The sequence below is a fragment of the Nycticebus coucang genome, chromosome 19 (assembly GCF_027406575.1).
Source record: "Nycticebus coucang isolate mNycCou1 chromosome 19, mNycCou1.pri, whole genome shotgun sequence".
NCBI classification, from domain to species: domain Eukaryota; kingdom Metazoa; phylum Chordata; class Mammalia; order Primates; family Lorisidae; genus Nycticebus; species Nycticebus coucang.
This window is the reverse complement of record NC_069798.1, coordinates 41435353-41460835: the sequence shown is the minus strand read 5'-3', so window position 1 is coordinate 41460835 and position 25483 is coordinate 41435353. Positions and strand designations below refer to the sequence as shown.

General features: G+C 46.5%; 1 protein-coding gene across 1 annotated transcript in view; it reads right to left on the bottom strand.

The window, feature by feature from the left end:
* The window catches only part of SLC14A2 (solute carrier family 14 member 2), a 49599-nt gene that overhangs the window by 10477 nt on the left and 13639 nt on the right, over window positions 1–25483 (bottom strand). The window contains exons 7-15 of the mRNA XM_053571592.1: window positions 24345–24479; window positions 22602–22651; window positions 21945–22119; window positions 7288–7410; window positions 5048–5130; window positions 4174–4333; window positions 3346–3535; window positions 2886–3014; window positions 1885–2077 (exon numbers count right to left, since the gene is read on the bottom strand). Coding sequence (XP_053427567.1) covers window positions 1885–2077; window positions 2886–3014; window positions 3346–3535; window positions 4174–4333; window positions 5048–5130; window positions 7288–7410; window positions 21945–22119; window positions 22602–22651; window positions 24345–24479 — 1238 coding nt within the window. The remainder of the gene's footprint in view (window positions 1–1884; window positions 2078–2885; window positions 3015–3345; window positions 3536–4173; window positions 4334–5047; window positions 5131–7287; window positions 7411–21944; window positions 22120–22601; window positions 22652–24344; window positions 24480–25483) is intronic.

Here is a 25483-nt window from a genome sequence, read left to right as displayed (position 1 = left end):
GAAAAGGCATTTGAGAAAGTCTGATGCCTTGTGAGCACTAGTATAGTGCCCTGGAGTCTGGGGAAAGGATCCTGGAGACTTCCCCAGTAACGTGGAGTGGGACACATGTGTTGGAGGGTTTGGCCAGAGGCCTTAAATTAGGAAGGAGCATCAGGTAAGGGAGGAAGCTCTGGGCAGGAAGCTGAGAACAGGCAGAGCTATGGGGGGAGGGGGTGGGAGTCGTGCATATGTTAGGGAGGGCAGTTCTTCTCTCAGCTCATGTCTTCTGGAAGGACTCTGCCCCTGGAGGTGGTAGGGGATGGAGATCAGGAGGGCCTAGTGTGCTAACCCTTTGGGCTCCATCTCCTGTTAGCCAGGACAGAGAAGGTAATGAGGGCTCTGGCCTTGGCCTGCAGGGGAAAGGGGATGGGAGATCGAGTACAGAGCATCAGCAGCAGTGAGATACCCAGCCAGCCACTCTCTCCAAGGGGGCCCCTTCAGTGTTACAGGAACAGAAGAACCTACAGGGACTCAAAATTGTTGGGCATTTCAGGCCTTCTCTGCGACACTTATTTTCCTGAAACCCAAGTCTCTAATTATATTATACTTGTCAAAAGACAAAAGATTTCAATCATTATCATAATCCATTCAGTTGGCCAGGAAGGCCAATAAAAAATGGTGTTTTTATTTCCTGGAAATTTTGGGTGGTGGGGAGAGGTCTCAAGTGTTAGTATATGATTATCTACAAATTTTTTTTTCATTTTATAAAATTTCAGATATCTTTTCAATTGAAAACAGCATGAAGAATGAACTACCCAAACTTGTATTTTCTAATATTATCTACCCTTCACGTGCCATTTAGACCTATTTTGTCTCTAAAAAGCGATCGATTTGGTCCACACCATGACTCAGAAGCCTAAAGAGCTGAATTGCCAGCACCAGGTATCCTCATCCTGGCCATGCGGTCCTCACATGCACAAAACAACCAACAAAGGTGGGGCTAACACAAACAGTTCTCTTCCTAACTAATGATGCTTCTTAGAGCAAATGCAGGGCTCTTTCCACTCTGCCGAGGTGTTGCCTGCTGTGGAGTGCTGAGAGAAACTAGGCATCATTATTTCTGAGAAAGTTCCTTCAACAAGCCCAAAGGCTTTGTGGTCAGAAGACGAATTGCTAATAATGAAGTTTCAGAGTGAGTGCCAGACGGTGGGGCCCTCTGGTGAAACGAAGGTAGAAAGGCCTCAGCGAAAATGTGCCTGGTTAGATAAGGTGGCTCAGGGCACATTTCTACTTGCAGAATTAATACTGTGAGTGCAGCTTCTTATTAATGAACTTGGCAGACCTCCAGAGGTCAGTATTATATACAGAATACTTACAAAGGACTTTAAAAGCTCTGTTATATATGTTTCTTAATGGAGGGTCACCTGTGCTTTTAAAATATAAGCAAGCCTCAGACATTAAGTGGAATAAACTCTGGAGGTGGGAATGGTGGCTACCGTGATGTGTACATCTTTAATGAGTCAGTGTGATTGAATGCAAGAAAATATACAGCTTAGACTCTGGACTGAATGTGTTGAAACTGAACTAAAGCATCAAGAAGACTTTTGAAAAATGGAAAAAACCAAAGGACCCAGGCCAGGAATTCTAGACTTGACCTTGTCTCTTCCTAATTCACTGTGTGACCTCAGGCAAGTCTCTTAGTCTGGGCTCAATTCCCTCCTCTGTGCTGTCACAGTGTGAGACCAGCAATGGCCCTTCTAGCTCTCTGAATGGGAAAAGGGCGGTGCTCTCGAGACGTGTATGTAGAATGCTTTGTGTTGTGTAATTGTTAATATCATTACTCATGGATGTGGTAGTTTAATGTCTAGTTTGGACAGATGCCCTTCCTCCTCCCATGATACCTACCAGGGGAACTTGGACCTCAGACCAGGTGATGTTGGGCACTGAGGTTGCAGGCTGCAGCAACATTGTGGGGAAGAAGAGGTTGTAGTGGCCTGTGGCTGCTAGATACAGGGTCACAGTGATGTTGAAGGGCAGCGTGAAAACTGGGAGGTCCCACTTGCTGAAGATGGTACTCAGGGCACTGGAGAGGATGGGGCTGATGGCAGAAGCATGGGAGATTCTGGTTAGGAAGCTGCCTGACCCTGACACCAGACTATATAACAGTCAGGGCTCCCTGCACCTTCCCATAGAAAAGCAACCTCTGGGTCTTCTCTCTGCCCCCATCACAGGGACAGGGTGGGAAATCCAGACTCAGCTTCAGAAGGAGGGCTTCTGGGAGTAGTTTTAAGGCAGAGAGCCCCAGAACTTACTTTAAGCATCACATAGCTCCATGCCTAGGCATGAGGAGAGAGGGCAGGTTGGTGGGGGGGAGGGTATCACATTCATTCATTCAACAAATGGTTTTTGAGAGGCCAAGTATATTAGCCTGTAAGCAGAGTGCCCTGCATTTTCTGGACAGGAGGGAGGAGCCATGCTGTGAGGGCTCTGCCTGTGTTGGGCCTCAGCTTACTCTGGGAGGTGGTCTTGGCCAAGCCTGGGGTCCCAGGAATACAGAAAATCTGTGAGAGGGGGAGAAATGAGAAGATTTTCAGAATCTTCTGAAAATCATGGGACCTGGAGTGCCTCCCTTAACCTCAGTTTCTTGTTCTGTTCTCTGGCAGGATAAGAACAACCACCCCTTTAGCTTTTAAAACATAAAAGGAGTAAAGGGTGGTAGCTGTATACAGGTGACCTAGCATGGTGATATCACTGTATGACCTTGGCAATGATTTCCAGCAGATGCTTGTGATGTACAAGCTAAGTAAATGCTACTTTAACATTGAACTTAGACAGTTGATCATGGGCTTGGCATAAAAAGGTTGGTGGTTCATGACCTAAACCCAGGAGCTCAGGAGCAAACTTACCAGGACATGGACATGATAATGACAGGAAGCAACAGCCACCAGTAATAGTCGCCTTTGTCTGAGAACACAGCCATCAGCAGCCCCACCAGCACACCGTTGTAGCCGTGTAGTCCTGCAGCGATGGCAGACCTGGTGGAAGCGGGTGATGGGACACAGGTTTTCCCAGGACCTTTTAAGATTTTCTTCCAAGTCATATTTTTCTTACCTGGGGCCCAACTTTAACACACACAACTTTAACTAGACCACCCTTTCAGGGGAGGGGAGGGAAAACATCACCCCTACGAACCCTTATTTCTTTAGACAATGTGTCATTGCTATGAAGAAATAACCTGAGAAAAGACACTTTCAGTTATCAGCGTCCTTATTTGGAAGGGTTTCTAAGCTGGGGAGGGGAGAATGGCCCCCTCAAGAAGCTATATCTTGGCTTCATACTTGGACCCTTGGCCTCTACAGGACCTACCTGTCCTGACTCAGGATGAGGGCTGCCAAGGTGGACATGATGGTGCCCAGGCAGCCTGAGATGGCCCACCACGGGTTCTGGACAAAGAGGCCGAGCACAATGAGGGTACCACTGAGGGGGTTGTTCACAAACATCACCTGGGACATGCCCCGGAGGACCCAGTCAATAAACTGGAACACTGGGGATTTGTCTGCAAAGGAAGGAGGGCAGGAAGTCAGCACATGCTCAGCGTGGGACAGGCCAAGGGTGTGAGGGCATCTGCCACTTGCCACCTGCTTTCTCCAGTTGTCTTTATTCTGAGAGAGTATTAGACAGCCCAGAAAACTCTTGAGACCCCTTGTCAGCTGGATGTGGTTTTTAGGTGGTTTTTCCAGCTGCGAAGACCAGATACCTTGAGCTATTTGTGTCTGTGGTGGTACTGCTGTGAATTTTCAAGAAAAGTTTCATACTGTATAAAGGGCATCAAATCCATGACTGAGCTCTGGGAAGATCCCTAAAGAAAGCCTACCTATTGCACAGTAGACACCATTCTCCCCTGAACCATCCAGAGGGCATGTTTTCTAGAATGGGGGCACTAGAATCCAAATTTAAAAAATACACAAGCGCAGAACTGTAATGCTCAGAAATGAGAGCTCACAATCTCACATGTATTGCTATTTATATCCCAAGAAACCACATATTTATTCTAGCAGCACAACTCTGAGCTTCTCTGAAAGATCAGAGAAACAGAGCCCAGCCTGAATCTATAGGGACAACACCCCCCTTGAGTTTCCCAGGGATGGCAGGAGGTGCCTTTTTAGGGTTAGGGAGGGTTGCACAGGACTTCACCTTTGAGTCCCTCTCCACACTCCTTCATCTCTCCTGTGATGTAGCTGAGGGCTTTGCTGATTCTCTTCCCACCAGAAGCCAGGGAGCTCTGAATCCAGGAGGTCTTGGAAACATTAGTTTCCACTTTTATCTCAGAACTCTCTTCCATGGTGTCCAGGTCCTGTTCAGGACAAGAGATGAGCAAGAATGACCCACATTCTGTTATTGCCACACTGAGAAGTCACATTTTTAGCCATTTGGGGACCTGGATAAGAGTTTTGTTTAGTTAAATTACTATATAGTCATCTCCCTGTTTCCATAAATTAGAATATGTTTTATTTTGCTTAATATGTGACCTCACTCAAGACAATCCACCATCATAAGGTATAACAAGATGACTCCTTTATCATCATTCTGTGAATGAGGACTCTGACACACAGAAGTTCTCATTTGCAAAGGTCAAGGTCAAACAGAGCTGAGATTTAACCACACAGCTTTAGTATCTTAAAAAAAAAATCATTACTCTCACAATACTCTTTCCGGAAATTGTTTTCCCTCCAGCATGTCTAGTCTTTAAAATTTAACCGTCCATAAGCAGAAAGGTATGAAATTGAACACATAAAGCTTGTTTTTGAAAGTTGGTACCAGCTTATTTCCTAAATGCTTTAATGCTGGATTTAGAGGAAGCCTGATAAAAATAATTTCAATAAAAGAAATATGAAAGCTTAAAAAGTAAACTGTGATAATAGACATTTTTATCCTATGTGACATTTCTGAAAATATGAATTCAAGTGAATTTTGCCTAAATCAGAGAACATCTTTTAGGGATTTCAGCTCTGCTGTAGGCTTTGTGGTGACAGGGTACTGTCCCTGATTCGGATCACTCAGTACTCACGAGCAGCTCTACTGTGGGCTTCCGGTATTGATAGGGAAATGGGTCTTTGGTTTGTTTGTCCTGGTGTTCACCTCTTCCAAACCCTGGAGTTAGAAAGAAAGAGCATTAGGACTCTAACCCTAACCCTTCCCTCTACAGTTAGGACACCTCTACTTTGGCATCTTCGCAGCTAATTTCTTGTAAGGCTCAAGTTAGATTACTCAGTTCCTCTTCTTCTTGAGGAAGGACAGAATTATGGAGTCCTGCAGGTGGAAGGCTCCTTGGTTCTCTTATCGGTCATGGACCCATTTGGGTCCCTCCCTTTGGGGAGAAAATGTACATCTTCATGCAAAAGAGCATCTTACAGGGAATTTAGGGAGTTCGGGGGTTTCAGTGACTTTTAATTAAGAAGCCATGAGCTCAGCGTCTATATTTTTTAGATGGGGAAAAAGCAGCCCAGAGGAATAGTGCCGTGCATGGGGCCCCGGGTTCAGGGTTCTTTCTTCTGGGCCACATGGAGAGCTTACAGGTGCATGAAGAAACTTGAAGCTTCTCATCCACTCCTCATAAAGTATTCAGCTTCCTGAACTGTGTAAGAGCTGTAGATCTGTGTTTGGATTTGGCCATAACTCCCCTCAGCTGGATCATCTCAGACTGTTTTTGCCTTTTTTTTTTTCCTTTTTTCAAGGCATTTTAGTGATAATTACAAGTTGGATTAGGAAAAGGGATCATGTAGTCACTTGAAAGAGGTGTTAGCATGTCCTTGTAATTCAAGATAACTCTTATAATGTGGCTGTAAATATATATTTTTTTATCACTACAGGTAATTTATTTTTCGAGATGACCAGTATCAGCAGGGTTTGGGCCTTGAAGTTTCTGTCTGATGCTTTGGTTCCCTCTGGTGGCCAAGTGTGAGATGGCCGTCTGGGCTCTGCCCACCCTGTGTCTTCAGACCAGACTGGCAGTTCCCATTGTGCTTTCATGAGTCTTCAGGGTGTCAAAGCGCTAGCAGGGATGCATCAAAGGCCTCATGTTCTCACTTTTGAAGGAGCAAGGACTGAAAATACCAGTGATCTTGGGAGGTCACACCATGCAGAAGAAACTAGTTAGTTTTGAAAGCCTTGAAAGGATGAGTAGGAGCAGAGAGGATCCCTTGAACTTGGAGGCCAGTGTCTGTGATATCCTGACTGACCTGATGCCTCTGAAACTTCCTGCTGCTTGCCCAGTGCAGTTCTGACTTCTACCTTCCAGGTTCCTTTGCCACACCCTCCCCCACCCCAGCCCCTGATCACAGTCACAGCAGGATGTTAGGAGGGACTTTTGAGGCAAGTTTGCTCTCCTTCACTCTGAACCCCGGGTCAAAGGCAAGTGGGGCCCTTGAGCTGTCAGCAGTGCCTTCTCCACCTTTTGGGTTTGCCCACAACCCCTTCAGATCCATTCTTTGGGTTGGCTGACTTTTGGTATGAAATGAAGAGTCTTACACGAACCAGAGGAAGAAAGTCACTAATGCACCTCTGGAAGCACGTGATTTGTAAAAGAGCCACTAACCTGGGAGTCAGTTTTATCCCTGGCTGCGGCCCTAGCCAGCTGTGTCTCTCTGGGCAATTCTTCTCCCCTGTCTGGGGGTTGGGAACAGAATTAGATTGCCCCTCAGTCCTTGCTCTGCACAAGGCTGCAGCTGGTTGGGGAGACCGCCCCAGACTCCTGTTTGCCTCTGCATGTTCTCAGCTTCCAAGTCCACGTTTCTGGCTTCCCACCTGTTCAGCTTAAGCTGCCCTCTGGACCCCCTTCCTGGCCTTTGGGAGCGAGTCCCTTCCTGACTGTGGCTCTCTACCTGTGTCCTTGGCTACCCCACCATTGCTGTGAGAACTTTTCATCTTTAGCCTCCTAGACTTAGTGGCTTTGATTGGTGGCAAATTAGAATCTCCTGCATGGCTTTGAAAGATGCTAGTGCTCATGCAGGCTGCTGCCCAGGGGAATTAAGGTAGAGTTTTGGGGGTGGCATACAGGTGATTTCATTGTGCAGCTAACTTGAGACCCCAAAAGCCCAAGGCATGGCCCAACTGTAGTTTCTAGCCAACACAGGGGATGTCCAGCCAGACACTGGGAACTGTGGCTTTGGTCAGAGATCAGGTGAGAGAAGAATGAGCCTGACTCTCGTGGGCCTCCTCACCAGCCTGTGAAGTCAGTACTGTCATTGCCCCTGTGTTATTAGAGACTAGGATGTTGGGGACCAAGTGGGAGGTGCAGGAAGGGCACACCTTTGCTCCTCCGCCGGACGGATGACCACTCGATGTGGAACACGCTCCTGCACTTGGGGAGCGTGGCCCCCAAGCTCTCCTCAGCCTTCGGGCCCACTGTGGATGGCTGCTCCCCACTGCCACCTAGCCAGGGGCAAAATGAGATAGGTCAGTGTCCCCGCTGGTCCACACACTCAGGAGAGCTAAGCAGAAATCTGGGAAAAATCACACATGCAAGCTGGAAAGGAGAGAGCAGTGAAGCCCGAGGCTTGAGTAGTAAGTACATCCGTCTCTGCTAAAACACCCAACTTCTCCCTTCTCCCCCTAAAGCTTCCACTTCCTCTCTCCACAGTAACCTACATTAGATCCATGATAAGAGGCAGGTAAGACAGCCTGCCTTCTATCTCCAGCAAAGAACCACGCTGAGAGCCACACAACTGCCACTTGGACAGACACAAACAGGTGGTGGCCAGAGCCTTAGACTCCATCTAGGGCAGGGAGTTCTAGGGTTGGCTGTATATTGGACTTACCTGGTGCTTTAAAAAAATTTAAAAAATTTGAGCCAAGGGTGGTGCCTGTGGCTCAAAGGAGTAGGGCCCCGGCCCCATATAATAGAGGTGGTGGGTTCAAACCCAGCCCTGGCTAAAAAAAAAAAAAAAGTCTGAGCCCTACTCAGACCAGTTTAAAAAACTAAAGCTTTTTTAGAGCCCATGGTATTTAAAAGGTGGTGCTAATGTGCAACTTGGGCTGAGAATGACTGAGAACGGTTCTTGCTACTTAAAGTGTGGTCCCTGGGCCAGCACATCAGCAGCATCTGGGACCTGGCCCCCACGCCCACCTGATGGAATCTGTATTTCCACAAGATTCTCCAGTGATCTCTGTGCACATTAAAGTTTGACAAATGCCAATCTATGGGCGCTAAGAGTCCTAAGCACGTGATGGGCTACAAGAAATCATCTGCTGTGTCTCATTATCTTCAATTTTGCATTGTAGGGTGAACAGAGCTCTGTTATCACTCAAGACAGGGCTCCTCAATGTATATCTGAGAACCGACAACATCACATCATCTCGGTGGCTTGTCATAGTGCATGCTCCCCCGGGTTTGTTTGTTAGAGTATCTGGTGACCCCAGGGGCATGCAGTTTTAACTTGCTCTGCTCGGGGTTCCAGTGCATGCTACAATTGGAGGCTACAGTGGCTGCCCGGAGTAGTAGATACAGTCACACTATTACATTTGCACACTTCCTGAGCTAATTCACTTGTCTTTTCAATAGTACCTTGAAAGTGATAGGATGGCCATTATCACTGCAAGATGCAACAAGGAGGCTTGGAATGATTTCCGTAGCATCCTTCATTGAGCTGGGTGACTGTCAATTCTTTTCCCTGCATCTTTGCTCCTGAGAATCTGGTTTGTGGACCAGTTTTGTGGATGTTACATGGAAGCTTGGTAGGAATACAGAATCTCAGGCCCTACCACAGACCTGCAGAATTGGAATCTGCTTTTAACCCAATCCCCAGCTGATTGGTGTGTGCATTAAAGCTTCATGGCACTGGCATAATCACACTGCTCCTGCAGAAGCAACTTCAGCACAGCTGGGAGTACAGTAGGGCCAACCACAAAGAGTCTGTGGGGCAGCATGGGCAAGGAAGGAGGTCTTGTCTGTACTTCAGATGGAAAGGTAGCCCACGTGACCACATCCCTTCTCAGCTCCTAGGTGTATATCAATATCCTGTCCAGAGTCAGTGTTGAGAGATATCTCCTGAGGCTGGGCAGTGCCCCTCAACTCTGTACCTCAGAGACACCTGCAATGTCAGCTTTCCCTGGGTCACCTCTGCAGACAGGTTCATGCAGGACTAGAACTGAGGAGTGTCATTGCATCCTCTGACCAATCAGGGCATCCTTCCTTAGTGCCAACCTCCAGTGCACATCTGTTAGGTTGCAAAGACAATTCTCCCAACCCATTGCTCCCTGTTCCTCAAATGGCAAGTGCTGGCCATCCTAGACACCCCCTAGGCAGAGCCATACTTTATCCAAGCATCATAAACTCAGAATGGGATGGGAGCTTCAATATCACAGTCTACCTCTGTATCCAGAGAACTTGTTTCACTGAAGTCACATGGCTCATCAGTCACAGCAAAGTCAGGAATCGCCTGTGGGCCTCTTGCCCACCAGTTCACTGTTCTCTCCACCCCAAAACTGCACTATAATGCACAGTTTAGGCCTGTTTGGTGCAAGAAAGGAACTGTTCTTTAGTCTGAGACCTGGTCTTGGATTTTAGAGGCCATAAACTGTTGTTTACTAACCTGTTGTTTACTAACCTGTGTTATTTTTCATATATACAAAGAAGGTGCTTCAGTTTAACAAATGAGGGCAACATCTATCTGGAAATTTTGAAATACAAAAAGAAAAGTTACTATTTGTTAAGATATGTGCTTTCACATAGGAGTCAGTCACAGTAACAGAGGTAGAGCAAGCTGGGCTTGCTGAGGGGGGTCTTCAGGTAGGTGGGTAGCTGTTTGCCCTGGTCCAGCTTCTAGCTGCAGAAGGCCAGTGGCTCAGCCTCCACTCCCTGGCTCTTCACGTTTAGTGGCTAGGATTTTGCCCTGTGTTCCTAGAGTTCATGGCCCAGCCATGAAAAACAAGAAATAACACCCTTCTCTTGTGGCCAAGACTGCACTGCTGGGTTATAGACCACCTGGGAGGGCAGAGGCCCCTCAAGATGTGCCAGCCAAGAGTCAAGAATGAAAGTGGGGAACAGATGCCACAAGGAAGTAGGTAATTTAAAGTAAAAAAAAAAAAAAAAAAAGAGAAGAAGAAGATTAGAGATAAAACAGCAAAACTTTCAAGGCTGTGAAAACACTTAAAGGTAATAGCAACACACAGTCAGCCTCTGGGACAAATTGTCAGGACTCCCATAATGGGTAAAGACAATTTCAAGAATTTTATGAAGTTTTCTTTCAAATGTCCTAGAAATGAGATGTAGCATGGTGTGGTAGGAACAAAGAAAACTATAACATTGGGAACCAAGAGTCACTAATTTAGAAAGTCACATAATCTAGTAATAGTTGTCTTAATTGCAGGCATGAGATTCTCCCAGAAAGAAATATACAGTCTCTATTGGACCCATCTTGCAAATCCATCCTATGAATGATTACAGATACCTGATATTTCTTTCTTATACCACTTTGAAGATGAGATAACTTGCAAAATGCTCTGGAAAGTAGTTTTGCAGTGCTCACACGTCAGGTGCTCCTTAGGGCGAGCACATCCCTCTGATGGCACGAGGCCCCACTGTTCCAGGTGGGATAGTTCCTTATCCTTAGGGCATACCTGGCATTTTACACCTGCCAGCACCTGCTCTTCAGTTCGCTAAGAGTTAATTATGTGTTCTTGACTGTAATCTTTATAGGATCATGAGATCCTCGATATCCAGGATTATACCAATTTATCTTGGCACTCCCAGCACTGAACATGAGTTCCGTATGCTGTAGGCATTCAGAGATGCTTACTGAATAAATTAATGAGGGATAATTGGGTGGCGCCTGTGGCTCAGTGGGTAGGGTGCCGGCCCGATATACGGAGGGTGGTAGATTCAAACCGAGCCCTGGCCAAACTGTAACAAAAAAATAGCCAGGCGTTGTGGTGGGCGCCTGTAGTCCCAGCTACTTGGGAGGCTGAGGCAAGAGAATCACCTAAACCCAGGAGTTGGAGGTTGCTGTGAGCTCCGCGGCACTCTACTGAGGGCGGTAAAGTGAAACTCTGTCTCTACAAAAATAAAATAAATAAATAAAATAACATTAATGAGGGATAATTATCTTACATGTTTTAGTTTCTAAATGGTATAATGAACAAATCATTGGGTATTTCAGGGTCTGAACAATTTTTCAAAATGACATATCTTGGGGGTAAATGTTAAATGTTTTATAAATATTTAAATAGAGGTAAGAGTCTTTCACAGGTTGACAAAAGTTATAGCTGAATTGTGTAGGGTTCTGGAAGCTGCAGGGTAAGGGCTGATTGTTTCCAGCATTACTCAGATAAAAGAGTGATAAAATGATTGGCTATCTACGACCAACTAACCAGAAACCCAGAAGTCCTACAAGAGTGCCTAGAAGAACTAGAACAAAGAAAATATGTTATTAAAGATGAAGGTCTGGACCCACATAATTCATTTTAGTCACTGAGATATCACATAGGTCCATTTCATCTGGCTGCAAACCCCTAAGCTATTTGAAGGTAGGGTTGGGTGTCTTATAGCCCAAGAGCAAATTTTGTTCACAGTAAGAATGCAAGAAATACTTTAACCACTTTTTTTTTTTCATTTTCAACTCCCCTCCTCGCCCCCATATATCGCAGCACACATAGAAAATAGTACTTGCATGGTCTAGTGTAGTAAACAGACGCTGCTGCTTATGGCTAGGAGCCTGGGCCCAAGGACTCTGGCCACAACAGTTCCCACCTGGCTGCTTGTAGGGCCAAGGTGGGGAGGACATTACCCCTGCACACCTGCGTGTCTGTCTGGGTAACCTCTGGGTAAACCCCAGCAGCTGAGCAGTTCCTCGGCATGCCTGCCTGGTGCTGGGGCTGCTGCTGTCCTTCCTCTAACAAGGCTTATTAAGTATCCCAGGGCATGTCGCTTTGCCCAGGGGGGCTGTTTAGGATCATCTGAGGGGCATGGTTCCTGCCCTTGAGGATTGCCACTATCCCTTGTTTGAACAGGCAAAAGTCCAATGATGCTTTCCTCCCGTCGACTCAGAGAAGGAGAGAACACTTACAAATCATAACGGTTTGTTCAGGCGCACTTTTCTCTGGGGAGTATTGACGGCACAAAACCCATGCCTTTGCTGACTGCTGCTGTGCAGAAAATGCCAACCAAATATCAGTGGCAATGAAAGATTTCTTAGAAGAGCTCACCCATGGAAAAAAACTTGGAAGCATATGATTATAATTTCCTTGAGTGGAACCAAAGCCCAAATGATATGTGACATCTTTCAGAAGAGGAAAAATTATCTAGTCTATGTTCTGAAAAACTCAGCCTTTTTCCAAATAGCTCTGTGCCCACACACCTTGTACAAGTTGTCTTCCTCAGGCCTTAGACAGGTTTTGGTCTTTCTTGGAGGTGGATCAGTGTTGTCCATCTATCACTTGCCATGTCCAACATATGGAACATCTGGAGGCTGCCACCAAGGTCATCTGTCCTCTATGCTCAATGCCCTGAGTCTCCTGGCCCTTGACCTGCTGTTTGTGGACAAATTTCCCCACTACAATGGCACGGTGACTTTCTTCCAAGTGACATATCATATATAATTTGATTTTTTTCTACAACCAGTTCTCTGTGACTATGCTTTAGCCACAATTTGGACAGATGTTTCCGTACGTGGCACTTGAGTTTTGCATTATGACTTGTCATTCCCCGGGCTACTCTGTGTAAATGGGGCACTCCCCCTGCTCCTGCAAAGTTGTGCTTAGTTGACATTTTCAAAGATCATTCTATAAACTAACAGACGTTGAATACTAGAATTGGGAAAGGATTTTGAGTTATCTAGTCCAGCCCTCTCATTTTACAGATGCAGAAACTGAGCCCGAGAGAAACAGGGTGGCTTGCCTGAGGCCACGCAGGTTTTGGCAGAGCTGAAAGTAGATATTACATAGGTCTGCTCTGTCTCCTGTCTTGTAATCTGAGATTTATTTCCTTAAAGTTTACTTCCCATTAGGGATTTATTTTTGGTCTATCAATTCAACTCTGCTTTTGAATGTAATGGCCTGATTACATTCTTTTTAAACTGGGGCTCTCTTTGCTCAAGAAAAAAAACCCAAAGTGTTCTTGAACCTTTCCTGACCTTTCCGATCTGGATAGGGAGGTGGGCTGAGAGGTGGATGGGGTCAAGAGGAAGGCCAGGTCCATATGAACACTTGGAGATAAATTACTTGGAAGCCTCAACTTCTTAATCAATTAGCCATTTCAAAAGATTTTTAAAGGGAGGAACAGTCTGAATCACTGTACCCTGAAATAAGCAACACTCATGCTGACAGTAAATGGTTGAAACATTCTCTTCTCTTTCCCCACACAGAGGCCACACAGCTCACTAGGGGGCCAATGGACTCACCTAGGTTTAGTTTCTTTTGATGTTTTGGGGGAAAGACATCACTAAGCATAAATGAGTTGATGCCTCCTTTAACCTCATACAATCTTATAATAACCTTATAAATGAGATTAAAGAGAGCACAAAGGTCACAGAACCCTATGTATAATTGGAGTGGCACCTGACTGATTTTTCCCTGGAGTAACTTTGCACTCTCTTCCTGCTGTTCCTACCCCAGCCCACACCCTCAGAGTTGCATGTCTATCATATCAGTCTCCCTGATTTTGATCTCTCCTCTTTAATCCATTCTGTGCTAGACCATAGCATTATGCTGCTCTCTTAAGAATCTACACTGCTCCCTACTGTCCAGAGCATGATGCTGAAATTCCTCTGCTTGCTCTTCTAGATGTTCTTCATCACTGGCCTTGTCTTTTTTCCTCCCAGAATACATCCTGCTGTGGTGCTCTGACCTTATCACGGGTGCTCTGTGCTTCCTCTGTCCCCCTCCTTGCCTAAGTTCTATACATCCTTCAAAGCCTGGTTTATATTGTGCTTCCTCTGTGAAGCCATTGTGGATTATGTATGGATCATTAAAGTTTTTGAATTCCCATTGTATTTGCACAAGATACACTAAGACTGATCATTAAAATGCATATAAAAATTATTAATAATTGCTTTCCAATCTAATGAGAACACTTGGAATTGAAGGTTCATCAAGGCCAAGGTATTGACTATGGGTAGAGGCCTATCCCTGTGCACATCCAAGCCTCACACGATGGCTTTCCTCAGCAAGTTCACCAAGGCTTATATTCTCTGGTGCCTGTCTGGGAGGCCATCCACATACCTCACAAGGCTGTCCATTCTCAGAGAACTGCCATACGCTGGAATGTTGTTCCTTTGTCTTCCAGAAACATTCACTCTCAGTAGCTACACAGAGTAAGTCTGTAGTAATCTGCGTATGCGAGAGAGGGACACTGTGGAGATGGGCTGATCATGAGCTGGCATGTTAAGATGTTTGTGGATACCAGATGATCCAGTTCCACTGGTGTGTCAGGGGAAGGGATGTAGGACCAAGAAGTCTGAAGCAGACGGCTCTACTCGGAAAGCAGCAGGTAATGAATCGTAGGCAGAAGGGATTCAGCTTTATTTCATTAGCTGAGGTTACATCCCGGAGGCTCAGCTCAGCTCAGCTCAGCACAGTGCTGCCCTGGAACTGAGGTCAGAGTCATGGGTCATGGAGTTGTGGAGAGGATAACAAAGGATATGAAGTGGGTGTGTGGGGTGGAAAGGGCCTCAGGGTGTGAGTTAGGACACCGGGACTTTTGTCCAGCCTCTTTTACCACCTGAACAAGTCTCTGAACAAACTTTCCTCATCTATAAAATAAGAGGTTTGAACTATAAATATTTAAGAGCTTTTCCAGCTTGAGGCGTCCGAAATCTAGACTCTCTCTGAAGTTCCTACTAAGGTCCCCATCCTGGGGCTTCTTCCCCAGATGCAGCTCAGCAGAAGAAGGAAGCAGAACAAGAGCAGCCTTTCTTTACTCTTCGACAAGGCAGGTGGTTCTGCTAGCGAGGGGCCTGGATGCCTCCTTCATCTCCCTGAGAACCTCTTACCTGGGCTCCTGTCGGCTTCCTGCACAGGGCTGGAGGAACCTAGACCACTGGGACTTGGGAAGACTCTTCCTTCCGATGGGGCGGCGTCTCTGGTCTTCAACTCCAGGCGTGGAGACTTCACCTAAATCCAAACCTCTTCACTTCCACCATCCCTCAGCCCATCCTCTGACTGGCTGTCTGTAAACTTGGCAATGTGTACTCCCTAAGAGTGCCCGTCTGCCAGTTGAGAAAAGTTACCATGGAGGAGATGGGAGAAGACAGAGCTCCTTCTGCAGCTGGTCCCTCTGGCCTTCCTGCCAGAAGACTTCCTAAATTCCCTGGGGAGGACCAGCTCCAGCTACCATGGTTCCCCCACCTGGTTGGACCAGGCAGATTTCCTTTAAAGGGGCTAGGAGCTTCCCTGCTTTCCCCTAGGTTACCTTCTAGTTACCCCTCTCCTTAGAATTCTTATGCCAGAATTTGCATTTAAAGCAACTATCCAAGTGTTGTCTCTCCAGGCGGCTGGTTTGCCTTAATCTCAATAAGCTCCCTTAATTCCCCATATGGACAGGGCACAGCCTGGGGAATGGTACTGCCATCAGCATTTGCATGGAAATTTCTGCACAGCACAATCCAAGATACTGTCTTTCTGGTTCTGCGGAAATTTTCAGACTTTTCTTTCTTCTGACTCCTGCTGGCTGGGGTCCTGGGGCCATGGAGGCTCACAGTGGGACCATCTCAGAGCAAGAAGTCCATGACCTAATCCCAACTCCAGAGAAGACTCTCTGAGATCTAGATATACTGGAGAATCTGGCCCTCCCAAGTCCCATGAGGCTGTAGGTCTGGTTGGCTGAAGTTTGGGGAGGGGGCCCAATCCAAACATGTTTTGTTTGGCTTTGGGAGTTTGAAGGGTCATGCACTGACCCGTACTCACATACACTCCAACCACACACACACTCAGTGATGGGGTGTAGGGTGGCCTACCCAGGCTCAGAAACAAAACTTCACACTGGGTAAATTAGCTACACCTGAGTAGACAAATGCCCCATCTGACGTCAAAGGCCCCTTCCCACCTTGTCTGTTGTTTTGGAACTGCCGAGGAGGGTCCTGATCACAGAGGGCCTTCTGAGTAAGGAAAGCAAACAAAGGTGGTGTAAGGATGTCAGCAGGCCCCCACATTCCAGGGGCTCCATGGGGAGGGTTTGCAGAGGGACCCAGTTCAGGCATGGGGGTTTGTCCTTGGTGTCCCAAGTTCAGGACCCGTGGCCGTCTACCAAAGACACTCGAGCCTTCACTGTTTGCTTGTCCCCTGCTGGCTGGTCCCTTGGCTCATTCCCAGATGCTTGTCCCTTGCCTTCTTGCTCTTGCCTCTCCTAAGGGCTCCTGAACTTCTTGTGATGAGTTCGCTCCAGCACCTAAGCAAACATCCATCTACCCAGACAGAGCAGGGAGCTGCCACTCATGAGCAATTTGCAAAGACAGGTAATGATTACTCCTTTAGAAGCTAGTCAGGACGTTTGTACGTGTTCCGTGAGCCAAATGGAACCTCAGTTCTTCAAGGCGTAGTGAGTATGTGTCACACACACTAGGCTTAGCATGGGGGCAATAAAGTGCCATCCTGGAAAGCAGAAGGCCTAGATGAGATTGTGTCCCCAACTGGTCCTACTGAAGACTGGAGCTCAGATACCAAGAGCTCAGTTTGTGTCTAGAGATTCATGTCTTAAAGGCACTATCCGAATTCACTTCGGAACACAGGGTTCTTCCCAGCACTTAGGGCTCCCTTCAACTCTACATTTCCAGGCTTACAGAGAGAGGAGACCCATACTGACCACCAGGGGAGGTCAGATTCCTCCAGGGGAAAGGGCCCAGGGCCACAGGGAGCAAATGCATGCCAGGGGAGAACATTCTCCAAAGAGCTGCTCCTTGCTTCCTTCTGCCCCCCAGGCCCGCACAGCCTGGCGGGGGAAGGGCTTCCTCACTGTTAATTCACGGGGGTTAAAAAGGCTGTCTGTCCTCGCCTCCTTGGGGTCTGTCTGACCCCCTCCTAGGGGTCTTGGGATTTCTAGTTCCACTTGGGGTAGAAAGGTTCCCTGTGGATTCTTCTATCTTCTTTTTGAATGGCTGAAGGCAGGAAAAACTCTAGCAAGTCAAAAAACTCACATAAAATGGGAATGCCTTTAAAGTTGTGAAGTGAGACTGTGTTTTATTGAGTAGAAATCACGTGTGTGCTGAAACTGCCAGCTTCTGCCTGATTTTTACATTACAACCATCCCCAGGCCCTCACAACTTTTATGACCCCAAAAAATAAAGCTCAGACTCCTGTAAGGAAGCATAGACAAACTGGGGCACACAGTCTGACGTGACCACAGGGGCAGGCCAGAAAGACATTTCTTAGAGGGCTGACTAGAAGAAGAACCCCAGAGGGAACAGTGGTAGGAAGGAGATGCTTAAGGCCAAGACTTAGTGGAATAAAGTTGTCCCCTGCTGTGTGTCCATGTAAGTTGGTATATTGAGCATTTTGGTGAAGTGACCATATGACTAATTGGTCAAGTGCTAGGACAAGCTATCAAGGCACTAATGGTGTATTTTAGGTACAGATGGTCTCTATGTTCTGATGCTTTTGCCACCTCAGTGATAGCTCTTCCTTACTCCTCTGTAGGAACTCAAAGCTATGGAATCACAGCAGCTGGCAGGTGGAGAAGAGAGGCTACAGTTGAAGGTCATCTGGTCTCGTCATCCACCCAAAGCAAGCATCCCCAGCCAGCCTCCAGGCCCTGCTCCTGCACTATCAGAGCAGAAAACTTGGGACCTCACAGGATACCATTTCTCACAGAACGTCCATTGTTAAAAAGCACCCCTCTCCACTGATCTAGAGTCAGCCTGGTTAATGCCTACCTGGTGGTGCTTGCTCTGTGCTCTGGAGTGACATCGAGTGAATTGATGTCACTCACACGACAGACAGACACAGCCCTAGCTCTTTCTTCTCTTCTTCAAGCCAAACACAGCCAGCTTCATCATCACCCCCTAGGAAGCAAGGGGACGCCAAACCTTCATTTTCCCAGCTTGGCCTCATCTCAGCATGCCCTCCTTTGCCAAAGACCCCAGTAACACCTGCCACCTATTTTTTCTTTCTTTTTACCTCCCCCCATTTTTTTGTGAAATCAGATCTATTCTCAGGAATGGCTCCTTCAAGCCGAGATGCAAATGATCAGTCACGCTTACTGTGCCACATTCCCAGCACTGTTTACACTTTAACAGGTCAAAGCCTTAAATGGAAAGGCTAGCTGGAAATGCCTGGGCAGCAGATAATGACAAGAAAGGGATAAGAGGGAAAATTCCAGCACAGAAATGTTCCTGGAATCCTTAAAATCATGCCCAACACATTGCCTAAACAGAAAACTAACCTGACCAGATAATTTACTCAAGAAAATAACTGGTTCTCTGACCATGAGTGGGCTCAGGCAGTCTGTGTACCAGCCTCATCTTCACCACAGGTGGGACTACTCACCTGGCCAGGTAAATCCGCATAAAATGAACTCCTTGAAGTTAGAAACTGGTCTGATTCTTTCCTGGTTTGTCTAGCCCAAGTCCTGGGTAACATATTAATAGTTCCTCATGCAGTGTCTTCTGGATGAACGCATGTATGAGGTCCGGCCATGAGACAGAGTTTCTTGGTTCATGAAAATTGGCAATTGGCCCTAGGCAACCAACACAGGGGCCCACCTATGATGAAATAAGGGGAATGGGCAGAAGCTTGAGGCCACAGGTTGCCAGAAGCTATGATTTCTGAAGCAAGAGAAAACAGTAAGAAAATAATAATAAACACACAATTTCAGCCCCCATCCCAAAGATTTTCTGAAGCCAAAAATCTGACTTTTGAATGATAGAAATTCAACTTATCTGAAAGGTTACTATGGGGACCTCAGTCAGTGGCCTGGAAGATCATGTGGAAGAAATATCTCAAAGCAGAGCAAAAAAGACAAGCAGCTTGGAACCGAGATCAAGGAGGCCCAACACATGGACGTAGGAGTTCCAGAGAGAGAAAAGGGAAGAGATAGAGGAAACAGCGATAGTCAAACAAATGTTAGAAGAGAAGTTGCCAGGCTGAAGAAAGACTTAAGTTTGCAGATTGAGAGACAGGATTAATGTGAAAAGACACATCCTTAGGCCCAACTTCATAAAATTCTTGCACTTCAAAGATAAAAAGTACATCTTAAAATTATCTAGAAAGAGAATAGGTTATTCACAAGAGAAAAAGAATGAGATTTCTCATTGGTTGCACTGGGAAGGCAGAAAATGAAGAAACAACATCCATAGACAACTGAGGGGAAAGGCCCCAAGGCTGAGGTGCAACAGTCCCCCAAATGGTTAAGCTTACAGTGTGCAGAAAGTCAGAATATGTCACTCACGTTCTCTCATACATTACTTGAGGAAGTACAGAGTTCTAAAGTAATAAATGAATGAGAACAGAAATAGCAAGGCAGGGGAAGAAGGCTGGACAGAAGAGGCAGTAGAGGTAACATACTTAATGCAAATAGTAAACTCCCAGTGGACAGCCTTAGAATTACTAACGATGGGTGCTGTAGGGGCTCGGTGAGGATTCTTGTAAAATGAAGTGGCACGTTGCAAAGGGAAAAATTAAAAATGTTAGATGATCGTGTGTCACACTTTATGGGGGCAAGCCATGATTGCGAGAGGGACTTTACCTAACAATTACAATCAGTGTAATCTGGCTTATTGTACCCTCAATGAATCCCCAACAATAAAAAAAAAATGTTAGATGATCTTAGCAAAATCTAGGGGTGGCAGATGGCTGGAGAAGTACAAGTATTTTAGGGACTGGGTCACTGGGAAGGGGAATAGTGAAAATATTTAAAAGGCCTAAGTTCTTTAAGGTGAGGAAGGAACATCAGAGAAATGGGTGTATCTTGTCAGGAAAACTATTTGACATCTTGCTTCTATAAAATAAGAGAGAGAAATATGGTTTTGATTATGAAAGTTGGAATGGAAAACAACAGTAGACCTTACGAATTAACAGAGGGAGAAAAGAAAGAGGTAATAACATGGCCAAACTTGCAAAATGAGAAAAATGGGATTCATGCATTATGGTAGGACGCTGAGACGAGCTGACCTTCACATGCCCTTCCACCCCCGAGGTTCTTCCTGCCTGGAAACTCAGCACTGGAAGGGCCATGTTTTTTTCTTCCTCCCATGTGGTGGGCCTTCTGGCAGATGGGAAAACACACAAGAGAGTGAGAGGTTGAGGGAGGGTGAGCCTTAGGAGTGGTTCCCAGACATTTATGTGGATGGGATACAACTGCGTCGCACAATGCACAGTGCACAGTGCTGGGTCTGGCAGTTCTCTCAAAGAGCCTCAGAGAAGCTTTACCTGATTTCAGGCACCCTAATCCCACTTTTCTGAGTGTCCTCCCTTTCCTGAGAGTCCTCACATCATCATCCAACATGTAAAGTGCCTTTGTGGAGGTGTCTGTTGCAAAGGGCCTGGCGGTGTCTGTTTGGGCTTGCTATCAGGGACTCTATCAGGGATCTGTCAACTGCAGGTTGTGGGCCCAATCAAGCCCACTGCTTGTTTAATAAAGCTTTATTGGAACAGAGCCATGCTCATTCATTTCCGTATTGTCTCCTGCTGATTTTACACTACAATAACAGAGTCGAGACTGCAAAAGAGACTGTATGGCCTCCAGAGCTAAAAATATTTACTACCTGGCCCTTTAACAGAAAAAAATTTGCTGATCCTTGATCTACGATATATTTATTTTATTGTATTTTTAATGATCTATATAATTTAAAAGACTGAATGCAAGCTGTTGATGGTAGTTAGGAAGCCAAATTACAAAAGTCACAGGTAATTGTTTGTCCTTCTATAGTCAGAGCTAACCATTTGTTCTAAGTTTCATAGACCTTATAAGCCTCCAGCATTCATGAACTAGTAGAAAAATGAAGTAAATTTACCAAGCTTTTCATACAGTGAGCTCAGGTACTTTCCTTAACTGAAATCTCTACTCAGAGTTGCTGGTTTGACCTAACCCAAGAAGTGCTCATTCTCCATAATAAAGTCGTATACAGGACTCTATTACTAATTTATCAATTGCTCCCTGCCAGGGAATCTCACCTTGCCCTTTATTCAGACCACTGAATATTTAAGACTAGTTATTTAGGCACTTCCAGTGCCCCAGTTGTCCCTGTTTTAACTTTAAAACTCCATCAGGGTGAAAGTCCTCTCTTCTTTATCGAGTACCCATTGGCCACCAGCTTGGCCACTAGAAATGCGTGCACTTCCCACCATGTGTGTCTCCTGACTTACAACCATGCCATGCTGGCCCAGGAACCACTCAGCAAGTTCAATTTTCCAGCATCTATTATTTAGTTGAGCATGCCAGAAAGATCATCTTTTAATCATCTTCCTGAAGGACTAAATCGTGTTTTTGTTTTAAGGCAACATTTAAAGCACGCTTCTTTTTTTATCGTAAAAAAAATGTACAGAGTCTCATTGTACCACCCTCGGTAGAGTGCCATGACGTCACACAGCTCACAGCAACCTCCAGCTCTTGGGCTTACGTGATTCTCTTGCCTCAGCCTCTCGAGTAGCTGGGACTACAGGCGCCCGCCACAACGCCCGGCTATTTTTTTTTTTGTTGTTGAAGTTTGGCCGGGGCTGGGTTTGAACCCGCCACCCTCGGTATATGGGGCCGGCGCCCCACTCACTAAGCCACATGCGCCGCCTTAAAGCACGCTTCTTACTTCTAACTCATTACCAGCTTCCTTTAATGTCACACAACGGATAGTTATGGAAATTTGGGCAGAGGGAGAAAATTAAGCTTCAGGCAAAAGGAGTTACAGGTGTGTTTGGGTCTGTCTACACAGATGCAAGGAGACACAAAAGAGGTGAGTGCTGTGGGTGATTGACCCAGAGTGGGGGGCACTGGGAGCAGATAGCAGATCTAGGCAAAGGGCGTTTCTGCCTGAAACTTGGCTAGTCACCGCTGGGGGACTTCTCTTCTTCACTGTTTTTCATGGTCAGGTAGTAGATGCGGTTGGCCTCTGGGTAGGTGACTTTGCTAAGTGGGAGTTTATAGATGGCCGGGTTGTTGGTTTTCAGAAGCAGGAAGATGAGGGTGGCAAAGCAGAAGGCCCAGGTGCCTGGTGGCACACCAACCTGAAAAGAAAAACACTTGGGTCCTAAGAATGTTCCTAGGCTCAGATGTCAGGCCAGGGACCCAGAGGAAGAAGGGTATCGTAGGGGATGAGGATGGAGATTCCGACTCCCTCCCTCCCCCATCGAAGGCACTGGTGTTCTTGGATTCGGAATTTCAGAGTAGTTGCTCAAAGGAATTTGAGGTGTTGGTACTTTGGGACACAATCAGAGTCTTTCAGTGATGGAGCTGAAAACTGGCCTTCAGATGGGCCCAGCCACAGGGCCATCTGTCTCTGTGTGTTTCCCACTACTCATTACATTGTGATCTCTTCCTTTCAACTCTTCCCCCCTCCACACACACCCTGGACAAACGAGATAAACCTTGGCAGAGGCGTCATGTGAGTACCAGCTACTATTACCCACTCAGGATTCTTCCCCAGCTGCCTGGACAGTCTGGCTGGTGGAGACCTCCCAGGACAGTGTTCAGGAGAAGACAAACTTACCACTGACATGATGTTGGAGATGGCTCCTCCCATGTATGCACAGAACAGGGCTATGGAGAAACAAGAACCTCAAGTCAGCTTCCCAGAGCCTGGTCCTCACCTCCTCCCCAGCCACTGCTGTGGCAGAACAGGGAGCCCAGTTCAAGATGGGGGGATCCTACTCAGTTGGGTTCCCACCCGGGGGAGTGCCCAACCATGGGTCCCACCCTCTCTTCCACAGTCTCAATGTCTGCACCATGCCCAGATGTCCAGTGTGCTGGCCTGGCATTATGAATTATCTCTGCCGGCAGGTGGGGGCCCATCTCCCACCAGTCTCTGCACTCTCTGAAGGCAGAGGGGGAAGCTTATATATATCCTTTTAACCCTTTCTCACTTTCATGGTGGCCTTACATAGAGTCAGCGATCAAAAAAGTATTTTTTGCTTGTCCACATTGACATCAGGCTGGATGATTAGTGGTGGGCGATCAGATGATACGAGCTCCCCCTAAGGTCTCTCCTGTATGTGATTCTTAGTGGCTGTGATACTGTTTGATGCTCACCAAGTCTCATCAGGTCTGAATCTTCCTGGATCCCGAGCCAGGCAGCTGGGTTCCCCAGGGTGAGCAGGACCACAAGGATAGTCAGCAAAGCTTTCTCCTTCTCTATCCAAAACACCTTTTCCTTTTCTCTTTGCCAACCCAAATTCTTATGTGGAAGTGTTGAAGTAAACCCCAGCCTCTCACTGTGGCCCTCCTGGTTGGTTCCAGCCACTGAAATCTGCCACTTCTCTGAAGGTAAAGGAAGTTACAGTCTGAACCTCAAAGTGTCTGACACCTTTGACTTGGCAAACATTTTCTGGGCCACTGTCTCTGCATCCAGCCTCACACTGGCTGCTGAGGGGGTGCAGGCGACACGGGAGTCATTCATGATGCCCACATATGAGTGGGAAAAACAAAAGCAAAGCTATTCTGCACGTTCTCCTTCCCTCCCCAGTCCTGCTGTCTCTAGAGAATGCAACAATGCCCGGAGAGGAAGTTGGGGGGGTGGGGGCTTGGGCTGGGGCTGACCCTTCCTTTTCCATTAGTAGCCGTGTTCTAGGGCAATTGAATTGGCCCTGTGAGTTTCATTTCCTCATCTGTAAAATGGGCCTGACAAGCTATGCCTGGTGGGATTCTTGGGAGGACACAGAGCATGGTGCCAGGTTGCAGGTATATAACAAGGACTGTGGCCGACTCTCCTTCAGATGGTGCATCCTCTATTCACGTGACAGAGATGGAGCTTCCACGTGCTATGTTATGATTTTCAGTGTCCCCGGGTATATCATCTCACTGGGTCTTTCCAACAACTTTTGCAGGCATCACAGCTCTAATAATTATTTCTGCAATTCTCTATTGCTAGTCTGTGGCTTCACAAGAATGTATCACCACGATATCTTCCATGCTCAGTCTAGGCCCTGGCTCTTAAGCAGGACTCCATAAATGGAGTGCAGGAATGCTGCCATTAGGAGATGAAGAACTGCACATGTGATTTCCTTGCAAGCTATGTGATGTTGGGTGATTATAACATAAAGTGGTTGTGACTGGGTTTGACAGAGGAGGAACCTCAAATCTCCATCTATGAAAGGCACTCCTGGTGAGGACCTGAGCCATTGGCCCTCCTACCTCTGCTGTTCAGTACTGATGAGTGGTCATGATGGGTTTTACGTGGTCAAGTGGGTAAGGAATGGCCAGAGGGACCTGGTTGTTGCGCTTCCCAAACACCTACCGCAGACAAGGGCCAGCAGGTGTGTTTGCCAGGTGAGGGCGTAGAACATGCCCCCAATGGCGATGCAGGAGAGGACACAGTTGTAGCTCCAGAGACCCATGTAGACTGTCTTGAAGGGCGTGGCCACCGTCAGGGCTATGGGACAAGGTAGGATGTTTCTAGCTCACTCTGAGTCACAGAATAAAGGCCACCCCATGGCTGCCAGGTCTCAGGGTGGCCTCTTACTGTTCACTCCACACCTCCGACCCTGCCCATCAAAGGACTTTCTACAAATGGCAGTGGCTCTCAGGAAACCAGCAATGACAAGAGGACACCAGTCTCCAAGCCGTTTTTAAAACCACAGGTTTCACAAAGAGGAATGACTACATTCCCCTGGGTGAGACGGGGCCAAGGAGGGACCCCAGGCCCCTCCCTATCAATCTGGCAAGAGCAACTGGATTTTCAGCAAGAAAGAGTTCAATTTAGAAAAATTCTATTTCAAATAGTTCAGAAAAATTATGAATATACTTATATAGAGATGTATGTAGACAGAGGAATGATATGGCAAAAGGGATGAACTGTGAACACCAGGTAAAGCTAGGCAGAGAATTTATGGGTGCCTCTTATAATATTATTTTTATAATATTTTGATAAAATTGAAATGATTTCCAAATAAAAAATATTTTTAAAGTTCTGTTTCCAAACAGTCTTTAAGAAACATTGGAAGAAGTCAAAACAGGCTCCTACTCCCAGGGTCCCTTCCCCAATTTCCGACTCCATTGTCAGAGAGAGCATATATATTTGTGAATGTGTGAATGTACATATCCACATATGTAGAAATATAAAATCATATTTGTCCAATGGCAATCCAATTTTTGAGAAAAATTTTCCTTTTAACTTCCTCCAGATTTCAAGATGCTGGGCCATTTATGCCTCAGCTTGGTCTTGGCTACTGCTCTCTACCCTGCGCAGTGTCCCCTCCACCCTCAGCTCCAGGGCTCAGTGTGCAGAGGCTGCCTTGGTTTTCAGTCTCTGCATTTCCCTGTGGATCCCACAACTGCAATCTGCTCCTTTTGGAGACTCAAGAAAGGGAAAAATAAATTTCTACTCCTGACGGTGTTTTAAAACTCCAACGAAGAGGGTAAGTCAGAAGTTCTCAA